Below are 13,730 nucleotides of genomic sequence, written 5' to 3'. Positions count from 1 at the left end.
AATCTTACCAATTGGTGCGACCTCACTCAGATAGCGTTGGTCTAACACATTTTCTTCTAAATGTTTCTAAATGTGAACATATAAGACCCAAGTTCACAAAAGCAGGATCACCCACCTCAAGGACCACAAGAAGTAACATTTCTCCCAGGACAACATCTGGCGACTATGGGCATTTAAAATGAACAAAAATTACTGAAACTATTTTCTAAACATCATGACTTACCTTCCCTTAAAACAGAATGGGTGCAGTTAATACTTGAGAAATACATTTAGGCCTAATGTATTTTAATCAGGAAGATATTTGCTGTAAAGCTTCAACAGTATGTGAGGATAAAAAAAGTTAAAAATAAAAAAGACCACAGATCACACTGATGTGCCGTTACCTGTACCAGTTCTGCACTTCTCTGGTCTCCTCTGCTGTTTTGCCTTTGCCCTGCAGCCTTCTGCAAAAAATGTGCACTGTGTCTTCCTAAAAAAATATTCATTAGTGATGATTACTAATAGTCAAAATTCTAACGGTTAAAATTGCTTTTATTCACATAGTCTCTTCCTTTCCAACTTCATTTCTGACACCAGCAAATTCACCCAGCACCTTATAGGCGTCGTGTTTTTTGTTTGTTTTTTACGCTGCGGTTCAGGGCTTCCTTAGCCATTCAAAATATATAGCCTACTGTAATTCAAATCTACAGACGCATATATAAAGTGCAAGAAAAGATACACTTAAAAGTGTATTTTGGATGTTTTCTTTCCACCAGTCCGAAAAAAAAACACTTTATGAAAAGCCAAAAAGTGCAAAATCTCATAAATCGACAGGTGCATGAAAAAATCAGTTTTTGCCTGTACTGTCTCACCTTAAACAATTTATTAATTTAAAGCAGAAACAATGAGCTCATTGAAGTAATGAATGTTGTTAATAAAATTATTAGGATGTATAGAAAATGCATTGGTGCATGTTGATTCAGAATTTGCTTTATCTGAAGTCCTCGCAGGAGTTGGAGTCCTCTCTTCACAGGTGTTGGGGCGTCTGAATCTTCACAAGAGTCTGGATTGTACTAGACATGTGTGAAATTAATGTGAAAAAATAATACTCTGAATCTCAAATGAATTTACACAAACTAAGAAAGTAAAAAAGTGTTAGGTGCCCCGCTCTCCCCTGCTTTATGTAATTCTCAGAAATATACTTAAAATTGCATGCAAGTATATACTTGACTTATAGGATATTGACAAAATCTTTAGCGATATAATTATGTATTCAAAGTTGGCTTGTAGTTGTGTTAACTGTTTTGAGTAGCCTATTAATTTTTTTTACACAGTTTTACATTTGTCTTATAAGTTTGAAAATATTGATTTATAAAGAAAACATTTTCCTAATTCTGAGTATGTGAATTTTTGTGTTGTCCACTGGTACAATTTACTTATCTCTTTCCCAGCCATTGACAGAATTATTGGAATTTTCCAGCAATTTTCCAGGAAATAGTTAAAAGGTATATTATATATTTTATATTTAGGTGGGTATATATAAATTAATACCCACCTAAATAGGAACATAGCAGTACTTAGTGCAAAAATACTATATAAATGGTAAACTATGTTTGATGTTAAATTCACATAAAGAAATCTTACAAGTATATTTGTAGTATAAAACCACTAAAAGTGTACTTGTTATATAGTTACAGTAAAAATGAAAACATTGTCATCTAGTTGTATTTACTGTTACACTTAAAGTTTACTTTAAAGTATATTTTGATACACTAAAAAGTGCTAATTTAATACGAAGTATTTAAAGTAGTATTGAAATAGTACACTTATATACTAGTACATTGATATTAGTATATCAAGTATACTGTACTTAAAAATATACTTGAACTTTAGTATAAAGTAAATGAACTTGAAGGATACTTATTTTTTTTAAGGGATAAAGGACAGAACAGCCATGTTAATTTAGGCTGTGTGTTTTATCAAGGATCAGCATCAAGAGGTTCAGCTAAATAGCCTATTATATGTGCTGTTTAAATGTCTGGTCATTTTCTGTTTGTTGCAGCCTTGATAGCATAATTTGAGACATGTGTTAATAAAAAATAACTTTGTTATTATTATTATTACTACTATTTTATAACATACCCAGGGGGCAAAACACCTGTTTTTTTTTAGGAAATCAGACATAGGCTGCTGTAAAAGGTTGTCATATAAAAATGAAATGTATGATGTCTGAGGATCACAACCTGGGTGGACAACCCGGTCAACAAGCTGCTGGAAACTTGTAATTAGGGTCAAAACAATGCTACCTCAAATTCTGCTTTAACTCCCCGGAATCACCCAAACATGCTAAAAAGGTTTAATTATATGCATGAATCCTGAGCCATATCTCCCTGATACTTTATGCTAGAAACAAACTGACACTTTTATGATGGACAGATGCACTTTTGTGATGGATAGATGCACTTTTATGATGGATAGAGGCACTTTGATGAAAAATATACCCATTGACTGTCATTATAAAGCTTGGAAGAGCCAGGACACTTTTAATATAACTCTGATTGTATTCTTCTGAAAGAAGAAAGTCATATACACCTAGGATGACGTTAGGGTGAGTAAATCATGGGCTAATTTTCATTTTTGGGTGAACTATCCCTAGGACCATAGACATAAAATACAAATAGGACTACCAAATTGCCTATCACAGTTTTTGGCAAGTAAATCATGTGATGTGACACATCCTATTGACCCTGTTCACATTTCTGGGTTTCTCCGAAGTGGAAGGCATTATAGGTGGGTTAACTTCTATAGCAGTGAATGAAAGACTACATTAAATATTTTTTTTGTGTTCCAATTTGCTCAAATAGCAAAAGAAAAACACCACAACGGCGTTTTCACAACTTTCAAAAAGAGTAAAAAAATAGATAATGGCAGTCGGAAGAGAGAAAGTTGTCAACTTTGTCACAGTCGCGCTATTAGAAACACCCTCACAGCAGCGTTAACTAGTTTTTGTGTAATATACAAATATAGTGTCATATGCGTAATTATCTTTTATTATGACAGTATGTGGCAAAATATACGTTAAAAGCGCATCTTCTGCACTAAACAATGATATTGCAATATTCTAGACTCTTACATGTATCTAACGCCACACACATACAGAAGACTGTAATTTGTTTTGTATTTTTGTATTTTCAAATTACAAATGACTTGTATTTTAATTAAATACTTTTTTCACAGCAGTATTTTGTATTTTATTTAAATACATTTGATGAGTAAGTATTTGTTATTTGTAATTAAATACTTTTTGATGTATTTGTGCCCATCTCTGGTTAAAGGTTGTCAGAAGAACTGCTCCTGTGCAAAGAGGGCAATTGCATGCTACATAGGATGCCGTTGCCAGGGGTTGGCAACCAAATGTAGTAGGATACAGCATGCTGAAACACTAGAGAGCAGCGACAGCAGCACTCTGAAAACAGCTAAACAAATTGTATAAACATTAATACAAAAATTAGTTATCACCCTGAATTGTAATCTGTTTGTCTGTTTCATTAATCGTTTTTTTTTTTTTTTTTTACAAATTTCTACTTAATGTAACAGTTTTAATCAGTAAATACTTTTAAACCTACTCCACACATGACTCCTGTGTGTTTTAGTCTTTCAGCATTTAGTTGTCAGTACCTTTGTCTCACACTCCAAACACCTGGATTGAACAGTATAACCAGCCTAACCCAAAATACTCAAATCCTTTTTTTTTTTTTTTGATAGAATAAATAAAGCTATCCCATTTGTGATAGAATATTAGAAATACCAGACATTGCAATACAAATAATAGATATTGCATAAATATGCAAACGATATACTGTACATACAGAAACAGAGCAATATACTGTACAATTAACACCAGTTAATGGTAAACTTCTTTCTTGGATCTTGTTTGAATTGACAGGCTATTATAGGCTTGAAATTGAATTCCCTCTAAATGTGTTATGGGCCATGAGGACTGTCTGGTTAGTGAAAATGATCAAAATATGATTTCATCTAGTAAAAGTTAACTTCACATGGTAATTTGTTTATTTTAACAACAACAAAGGGAAAATAATGCTACCGATTACAAATGGAATGTTCAATATTTTTTTCTTTTTTTTGCCTCCCTATGAATTAAGAGGCATTGTTAACTCTTACATTCTAATTACATGTACAATCAGTTTCTAGCATAAAGTATCAGGGAGATATGGCTCAGGATTCATGCATATAATTAAACCTTTTTAGCATGTTTGGGTGATTCCGGGGAGTTAAAGCAGAATTCGAGGTAGCATTGTTTTGACCCTAATTACAAGTTTCCAGCAGCTTGTTGACCGGGTTGTCCACCCAGGTTGTGATCCTCAGACATCATACATTTCATTTTTATATGACAACCTTTTACAGCAGCCCATGTCTGCTAAACCCCCTTTGCCCCCTGTGTAACAGCCTATACACTATAATATAGTAATAGAGATATTATTATTTATGTATTTATTTGCAATGTCAAAATTCAGTTTACAAAAGAAGTGATTATTGGTTATTGGCATTTTGATACAGCAAAATTAATTTAGAACAAGAACGTATAGAAATAAAACCTGTAAAGTACAAAAATATTAATTCAACTTATTCAATAAACTTATCAGACAACAAAATAAATTTCAGCAGTCTAGATGCTTTGTGCGGTTTTATAGTTAAGTGGACCATCTTGAGTGTTGTCTTTGCAAATATACTATTACTAAATTAGTCATCTGCAGTTAAAGGCAGGGTAGGTAGGATTTTTCTAAAAAAAAACATTCCAAATTTGTTTAAACTGTCCTTATATACCAATACATAATTAAAATTTAAGTACTCTGAAAAAGAGAATATAAAAATCGAGTGACTGTAGACCTTTTAATCTGCAATAAACACAGCTCATTATTTCCATTCACTCCCACCCCCTCCCTTCTGAGCTCCTTCCAAAGCCACGCCCCCAAAACACATGAACGCGCGACGCCAAACGCTCAGGCTCAGCTGGAAGACGCATTTATTACCTGAGACGAGTGGAGAGGAAGGAGCGCAGTACATACAGTGACATCATGTCAGAATCACATGTAATAAAATACCTAACTTTATCATTATGAATATAAACAAATAAGATTTCTTTTAGTACTCACTATCAAGCTAGCATATCGATAATGGTAAAGTTTCATTCGGTAACGAGCTATATTTATAAGGCAAAACTAAAAACAGGTTGCATTGATACACGTTTTTCCATTACCATCAGTTACACTGTGATGAAGGTGAATTTCGTGTAAGATTCATAACATATACGGTGTTTTGCATGTTAAGGTACGTTCACACTACACGCGACCAAGCGACGCGATACCATTCATTTTCAATGGGGAGCAGGCGACTTCCGGCGACACGCGCGGTCGCGACCGTTGGCGACTGGATGGGGCGTGTCTGGCGACGCGACAAAGTTGAGAAATGTTTAACTTTATGCAAATGAAGAGCGACTTTCGCGAGCGACAACCAATAGGAGTGAAGTCAGTGGAGCCGTCACTCTTCAGTGCAGGTCTGACCGAGGCAAGATGAATGAGAAGTTTATTTTAGCAGTCAGAAACTGTCCAATAGTTTATGATATGTCTCTGTGTACATACGGTGGTACTCGCCGTGCTGACTCCGAGCCCGAATGGTTTCGTGAACTCAGAAAGACCAGTATTTGCCCATTTTCTGCAGTTAAATAGGCGCGATAGCACATGGCACTCGCTGTTTCTCATTCATCTTTAATATTATGCATTTTATGTACTGATCCCATTTATATTTAGACTTTTCCTTCCGAAATGTTAGCTTTTAGCGGCAAGAAAACAGATTTGTTGTCTACAACACGTAACATCCGTGAATGTCACTCACAAACATTACCTAGGCAACCAGAAGTGAGAACGCCCACTAACGACCTCATCGCCAGCCACTGGCGACATGCAGCGATAAAGTCGCTTGTAGTGTGAACGGGGCTTAAGAGTTTCCATGATGAAAACATTGTTGACTCTAATGAAGACTAACATACACTCCGAGTCCGGAGACAAGTACCGCATCGTCGGTTCGAGGACAGGTCCGGGGTTGAGGGCGAAGCAGAGGAGGTCGTTCAAGAGTGCGGGCAGGGTCCGAGGAAGTAGTTTTTGCCTTGTTTGCCTTCGCTGACTGCATATGCAGGTGCTTTGAGCATAGACAGTAAAAGAAATGGACACAGCGACCCCATTTGATTCAACGGAGACAAAGTGAAGCCAATTAGAAACTCTTACTTCCTGGGGGTCCAGCGTACTGCGCAGACTCAAACTGAGCTCGACGACGTAGATGTGACGTGAGCAAACCGTCTGTCTTCTAGTAGCTGTGCCAAGATCAATCTGAATCATTCCCTTCCGAAACTTGCAGAGACGGAGAGCGTGAGTATGAGCTGTCCATGATCTTGGAGCAGGAGAAACTTTTTGTTTTGATTCTGATTAATTACTTTGTCATTTTGCCTCGACGTCCTCCCGATTGCCCGCGAGCTTCTCCTCCTGTCCATACGGTAATTTCCTACAGTGCGACAGAGAGTCGCGTGGTTATGACGCAATCGTTAGCCTACTTTTACAAAAACTGCTTCTACAGGGCCATAACGTAAGATACAAGGTAATGGAGCCTTTTATACATTTTCGTGTTTCTTTAGAAATAAATAATGGACAAATGGAGTCTTTAAACGCCTCAGATGTAAAGTTATTCGCTGTCAAAGTGACGCCAAAATGAATGGGAGTCATGGGATGCAGTATAAAAAAAAGTGTTTCTGAACAGGATTACCTACCCTAGCTTTAATTTGGTCATGTAGCCTACTTTTCAATTAGTCAGTTTTTCTGTCCAGTGCAGAAATCAATTTATCTTAGATTCTAGCATTAAACAGTTACATGATTTTATAATTTAGTAGATCCCAGCTGTCCATTTATGCATGTGCCAAACTAAACTATAATATATAGAGATCATTAAGAATCGGAACGCACCAGGGGTCTCATTTATAAAGCGTGCGTACGCACAAAACGGGGCTGGAAACGTACGTACGCCAGTTCCCACGCAAAGGTTGTGATCTATAAAAAACAAACTTGACGGGAGAATGTGCGCACCTTTAAGCAAACTTTGAGCCGTGCGTACGCACATTCTGGAGACAAAGGGAATTGGCGACACCGATGGTGAGCTGCAGTTAAATGTCTTTTTGGTCACTTTTAGACAGAAAATCTAAAGAAAATTAAACATATACAGAAAGATAATACAAAATATAATTTCACTCACCAAGCCTGCCACTTGAAGCAAATATCCATCCCTTTTTAAATGTCCGCGCCGGCGAGCGCGTTTGGCCGTTTAGTGAAACTGACGCAAATAACAGTTTAAATAAATAAAATATTGATTTAAACTATGTTTTACTTCTGATATAAACATTTAGATTAAATATGCCATTCAAATTAATGGAGTTAAGCACTTAAACATGAAATCATTACTGAAGTTACAACATTTTTATATTCAAATTCAGTCAATAGAAATATTTGCTGTGGATGCGATGTTTTTGAACACTTTTCCTGTGGCGTGCTGTGCTTTAATGTTTAACCACAGAGATAACTGCTTATCATGATAATACCAGACTGTCTGAGAAAATAGTTTCGTGCAAATAATGCCCAAGGCCGATCTGTTTCCATTAAAAATATCAATTAAAAATACAATTCGGCCAGTGGAAAAGATTGAGAAAAACTTTCTCTGAAATGTATTTGACACTATTTGATTTATGTATTCAAAAACAAGGCAAGGATAGGCAACTACTTGATTTTTATTAATGTAATGTGTCTTGTACCGTTAAACGTTATCACGTGGATGAATAATCATATGCAAATGATATGCAGATGAGGATCTGCATAGTAAAACTAGGCGTTGTAAGCTCCATATATGGTTATTTCGGGGTGGAGACGCATGTGCGCACAATCTTCCGCTGACTGGGATTTATAAAGTGAATTCTGCGCAGGTTCTGGCGTACGAACGGTTTTATAAATCCGAATATTTTTTTGCGTACGCCATTTTTGGCTTTCGGGCGCACGTACACTTTTAGTAAGGTTCCTACGCACTGTTTTATAAATGAGACCCCAGATCTTCAGAGAGGTAAGGCTCTTTTTCCTGAAGAATCTCAACGAATTTAACTTTTGCAATCACACCACTTGAATGCACTTTGTCACAGATCTTTCTCACACTATCCTGACTGGTTAAATTTGGATGTGTGATTTCAGAATATAGTTCTTTATGAATTATTCTCTGCTCAAGCAGTTTATCTGCAATGCTCTTCACATTTTTAACCCTTTGAATGAGAGCCGATCTGTGTTTATCAAAAAACTGAGCTTTCTCAATCTCAGAATTCAGTTGCGGCTCATCTTGGACTTGCCTTTGATTTAACTGTGCAAGTTTGGCTTTCCATATTGTGGCAGTCCACACAGATTTCTTGTCCTCTTCTCTGATAAGATTCATCTGTACGTCACCATGCTGATGTTGCATGATCTCAAAGAAGTTTGGGTCGATATCTGTTCTAAATGAAATCCCCTCTACAGGTTGAACAGAAGCACCAGGAACCTCAAGAAGGTGCAGCGTTTTCATCTGAAATGGTCTGTTAGGTCTGGGATGGCTGATCAGATGACTTGATTTTTCATTCTGCTCAGCTTTCTCTTTTGAACAAGTGTCATTCACTGGAAAAAAAGTAGATGTGAAGAATGAGAGGATCTTTACAGTGCATGTAGAGAAGAAGGTTACAGTGTTCTTCCCACTGCGTGAACCAGCTTATGATTAGAGTTGTAAGAGAGAAGGATGGTTGGAGTATTTTGGCATGATAACGGGTCAACTCTACAGATTGTAAAGATATTCCTTCATCTCTTTTGCTGAGGAGCTTCACAGCATCTTTGAGAGAGGGGTCAGACTCTCCTAAACAGGCGTAATGAGGCAGATGGGCCTCCTCCAGTTTTCCTGAGATCACGGTCACATCGATCACTGGACCAATTCGCTCACACTGAAGCCTCTCCAGCTCTTCACTGAGGAAACGTCCATCCACTGCACGATACTGGAGAGTGACGTCACCAGCACAGACCCATCGCATTCTGGTCCTGTTGCACTCGAATCGACCCGCCTGAGTGCTGATCGTGAACTTTGACCCTCCTTCATCTGTACAGACTGACGGCTCCACCTGAACCCACTGATCACAGTCGACAATGTGAACACAAGACTGACAGTGAAGATTCATTTCAGAAGGTTCAGCCGCAGAGATGTTCAGCCTAGAGAACAGAAAGGGTAATGATAAATGAGATGAAAGATGTATAAAAGAGAAATATTTTAGTATAAAATTTTACTGCACTTTCTTATTTAAAAGATGGAGGAAACAAAATAAATAACGGTACAAGAGATATGAAATAATGATAAGAAAAGGAAACTGTTTTTCACTTGTATTGATAGTATTTCAAAATCAATTATTGGAGACTAAAATGGGACTTGAGGGAGATTATGGTTTATTTTACAACAAATTTTAAATAAATATTTTTTTCTTATTCTATGGGTTTTTATTGTTTTGGTTGTTTTATTAATTAAAGTCCCATGTAGTCAATAATTTTATCCCTTAAAGCTTATATCTTAGTTCACCAAAATGACATAATTTCTTCATGCCTTAAAATAGCTTGAATGTAACTACACCCTTGGTTCATTTAGTATACACAGATCCATTTGCAAATTGTTCCTGCCTCCACTCACTCACACCAGCTCAGAGATCCACTCGATGTATCAGAATGGTAATGTGTTTTATATATCGCTCTCTACAACGTCGGACACATAACGCTAATTTGATATGATTAGCCTTTGACTTAATAATTTTAGATAATAATTTGTTGCTTCACTTACTTGTGTCCTCGGGTCTTCCCTTTCTTGTGTCCTCGGGTCTTCCCTTTCTTGTGTCCTCGGGTCTTCCCTTTCTTGGGTGCTGGGATCTTCACTTTTTTGTTCATGATGGCAATATTGTTCATGTAAGCACACAAATTATATTTAAGTGGTGTCCACACAAATACATACACATTGTGTATATAAAATTAAATAACAATAGATTAATTTTTTATCAAGATAACTTATGACAACAAAATTAATGTACTAAACAAAATACTGTTTATACATTACACTATACATTACATAAGCTTATGTACAGTTCATAAATTACGTTGGGTATTACGTTACCAAGCATAGTCCAAACTATCTTTTATCCCCCAAGCAATTACATTTTTAAGTTCTTCTTCTGGTGTTAATTGATGGTCAGCTGGTCTGGTTATTTAAATTAGATTTATTTGTATTAAAGTATTGTTTATATATGCCAACTGTGATTGTTTTTTACATGTCTATGTGAGTATGCTGCAAACTTACTTTCCCTGCAGGGATAAATAAACTGATTACCAATAAAAGCAAGCATTCATGTTGTACATATTAAGGTATTATGAATGTAAATATGAATACTGTTGGACTTATACAATGTGATAACTGTCAAGTAAAAAAAAGTCAACAAATATAGCTTAAGACAGAACCATAAATGGACTCTAATAATGTTTGCCTTGTTCTCTAGCCTTCCAAAAAATTCAGATGTTTGGATATTGTTCCCAAAGGTAATTGATTTATATTTGTAAGCATTGAAAGTTGATAGAGAAGCAAGAGTACAGCTGTAACATCTTTTGCTTTTTGCTGAACTACTATACAAATCCTACATACAATTATTTTCCCTGATGAGATATGTTTATCTGTCCACTAATAAAAATGTTGTCCCCATGTAACACTAGCCCAGGACGGGTAACACTCATTTTTAATGTGCTAAATAAGATATTAGGCCTACATCCAGAAACATTTTACACTGATTGTTTTCAAATATTTTTAAAGTATGCATATTTACCAGTTTAGTTTTTTTTTTTTTACTTTATACTCTTAATCATTTTCACAATTGTGGTAGACATAATTGGTTCCACTACCAGTACAGTCAACATGGGACTGTATATATTATCACGTTTTCTCATCATGCTAGCAAAAAGACATCCTGTATCAGTAATTACAACTGGCACAATTTAACAATTTATGGGGAGGAAGAAAATGTCTCTACCAATAAAAAGGTAAACTCACTTTTACATGGTACTGGTGATTCAGGATCAAAAAGATTGCGTTTTCCTGTTAAAATCAACCACAGTACAGGTCATAGATTACACCTGTAGCTGAATGTTGAGCTCATGAATCTCTTTCATAAATGACAATTGTTCTCTTACCCAGGTCTTCGAGGAGCTTTTTCAGCCGATTATTGATTTTGTCGGCTTCAGATTTTATTGATTCAATCAGCTTTCTCATTTCATCCAGGCTGTTTTCTTCAGCTTTGATCTCATCATATTTTTCTCCATGTAACATACCCTCCTTTATTAACTCATCTGCTATTGGCATCACTGAAGTAACCCGTTGAAGAAGCGCTGCAGAGTTATCATCCACAGACTTGGCCTCTGGGGATAAACGAATAAAATGTATTACACTGCAACCTTTGCTGACATTGGTTTTACGTGTTTAATGAAAATTACAGTAACGGTTAATGTTAATATTAATAATAAAATGTAAAACACTGTACACTGTACAGAATTCTAAACATATACAGTGGATAATCTATAAAATATGACAGATCACAAAAATACCCAGGACATGTACAACAGGACAGCTGCCCTCTCCCACACTGGCTCTTCAATTTAAATCTCTTTTATGCAAATACTCTTTTGTTCAGATCAGCCACTTCAGGACTAATAGAACTAAGCATTAGAGGGAAGTATGTTTAGTGACACATAATTATTTTAGTAAATTGGAGGAACATCCAGCATCTGAGACTGGTATCTACATCAGCCATGTTGATGTTTCCAAATATTCTTCCCCATAACAAATAAAAATACCTTGTTTTCTACAGCAATCCTAAACCATTATTGATAAGCACTTCCATTAGCCAATAGTTTTTGTTTGTTTGTTGTCAAATTTCTTAAAAAAAAAAAAAAAAAAAAAAAAACATTTGTTAATTTACATACAGGTACAAATGTAGTTTCTCTAAATAGATAGAGCTACCTTTGCATCTCTCCCGCTGCTCTCCTTCAAGGTTGCTCTCGCTCATTTTTGTGGATAACCCCAAAAACACGAATTCAGATGATAATCTAGGGCTAGGCTATATTGAAATATTTCAATTTGTAAACCTGTCGAGACCGTTTCAAAGTAGTCGAATAAAACGAAAGTAATGTGTTGAATATGATTGGTCCATGTAACTGAACCGCGGGAGTATGATGAGGTCTCTGCGGAACAAAAAAAGGGGCCGTTTTCAAACGGGGATAGGTGCTTTTTAACCTCTTTACCTTATTTGCTCAAATCGAGAGGGAGATTCCCGGAAAAAAAATATTTGTGTGAATTTGCTAGCAACCTGTTGACCCAAGCAATCTAACTTACTTGCATTCACAATCGAGCATTATCTATTAGGCAATTAGCGACTTACAATAATAAAGAATAGCAACAGTGAGAGTTGTAGCCTACAAAAATACAAGATTTATCATTATAATCTAAATATAATTAAAAAATATAGCTGCGAGCAGCGATTACGGGCCCAAGCCGGTGGCACCGCAACCCCGGTGCCTTTAGTTACCTAAAGGCACCGGGGTGGCGGTACCGCCGGCTTTGGCCCTCCATCGCTGCTCGCAGCTATATTTATATATATATATATATATATATATATATATATATATATATATATATATATATATATATATATATATATATATATATATACCGTTCAAAAGTTTGGGGTAAGGAAGATTTTTAATGTTTTTAGGAGAAGTCTCTTCTGCTCACCAAGGCTGCATTTATTTGATTAAAAATACAAACAAAAACAGTAATATTGTGAAATATTATTCCAATTTAAAACAGCTGTTTTCTATTTTAAAATATTTTACACTGTAATTAATTTATGTGATCAAAGCTGAGTTTTCAGCATCATTACTCCCGTCTTCAGTGTCACATGATCCTTCAGAAACCATTCTAATATGATGATTGATGCTCAATAAATATTAATTATTATTTTCAATGTTGAAAACAGTTGTGTACAGATTTTTTTTCAAAATGCGTTGATGAATGTAAAGTTCAAAAGAACAGCATTTATTTCAAATATAATTTTTTTTAACATTATAAATGTCTGTACTGTAACTTTTTATCAGTTTAACTCATTCTCGATGAATAAAAGTATTGATTTATTTATTTATTTCCCCCAAAAATAAAATTAAAATGATTACTGACCCCAAACTTCTGAACGGTAGTGTTTAATGTTACAAAAGCTTTAGATTTCAGATAAATGCTGTTCTTTTGAACTTTCTATTCATCAAAGACTGTACATAACTGTTTTCGACATTTAAAATAATAATGAATGTTTCTTGAGCATCAATCATCATATTAGAATAATTTCTGAAGGATCATGTGACAGTGACGACTGGAATAATGATGCTGAAAACTCAGCTTTGATCACAGGAATAAATAACAGTTTAAAATATATTAAAATAGAAAGCAGCTGTTTTAAATTGGAATACTATTTTACAATATTACTGTTTTTGTTTGTATTTTTAATCAAATAAATGCAGCCTTGGTGAGCAGAAGAAACTTAGCTTAAAAATCTTACTGAC

At 35.4% G+C, this 13,730-nt stretch overlaps 2 protein-coding genes across 3 annotated transcripts in view; both read right to left on the bottom strand.

The window, feature by feature from the left end:
- The window catches only part of LOC311291646 (G-protein-signaling modulator 2-like), a 352,673-nt gene that overhangs the window by 203,213 nt on the left and 135,730 nt on the right, over positions 1-13,730 (bottom strand). The gene's annotated exons all lie outside the window — the stretch shown is intronic.
- Positions 8,162-11,258, bottom strand: LOC311291653 (NACHT, LRR and PYD domains-containing protein 1 homolog). 2 transcript variants are annotated; one of them, XM_084410820.1, is made up of 3 exons: positions 11,173-11,258; positions 9,922-10,012; positions 8,162-9,305 (listed from the first exon to the last, which is right to left on the bottom strand). In XM_084410820.1, coding segments are annotated over exons 1-3 (678 nt in total). In that variant the 5' UTR covers positions 11,174-11,258; the 3' UTR covers positions 8,162-8,719. The 2 variants fall into 2 exon arrangements, with proteins under 2 accessions (XP_084266946.1, XP_084266945.1); XM_084410819.1 differs by lacking the exon at positions 11,173-11,258 and having other exon boundaries at positions 9,922-10,072.

The sequence above is a fragment of the Rutilus rutilus genome (genome assembly GCF_951802725.1).
Source record: "Rutilus rutilus genome assembly, chromosome: 6".
Classification (NCBI taxonomy): Eukaryota; Metazoa; Chordata; class Actinopteri; order Cypriniformes; family Leuciscidae; genus Rutilus; species Rutilus rutilus.
The sequence above is the reverse complement of the archived record's forward strand: the minus strand, read 5'-3'. Positions and strand labels throughout refer to the sequence as shown.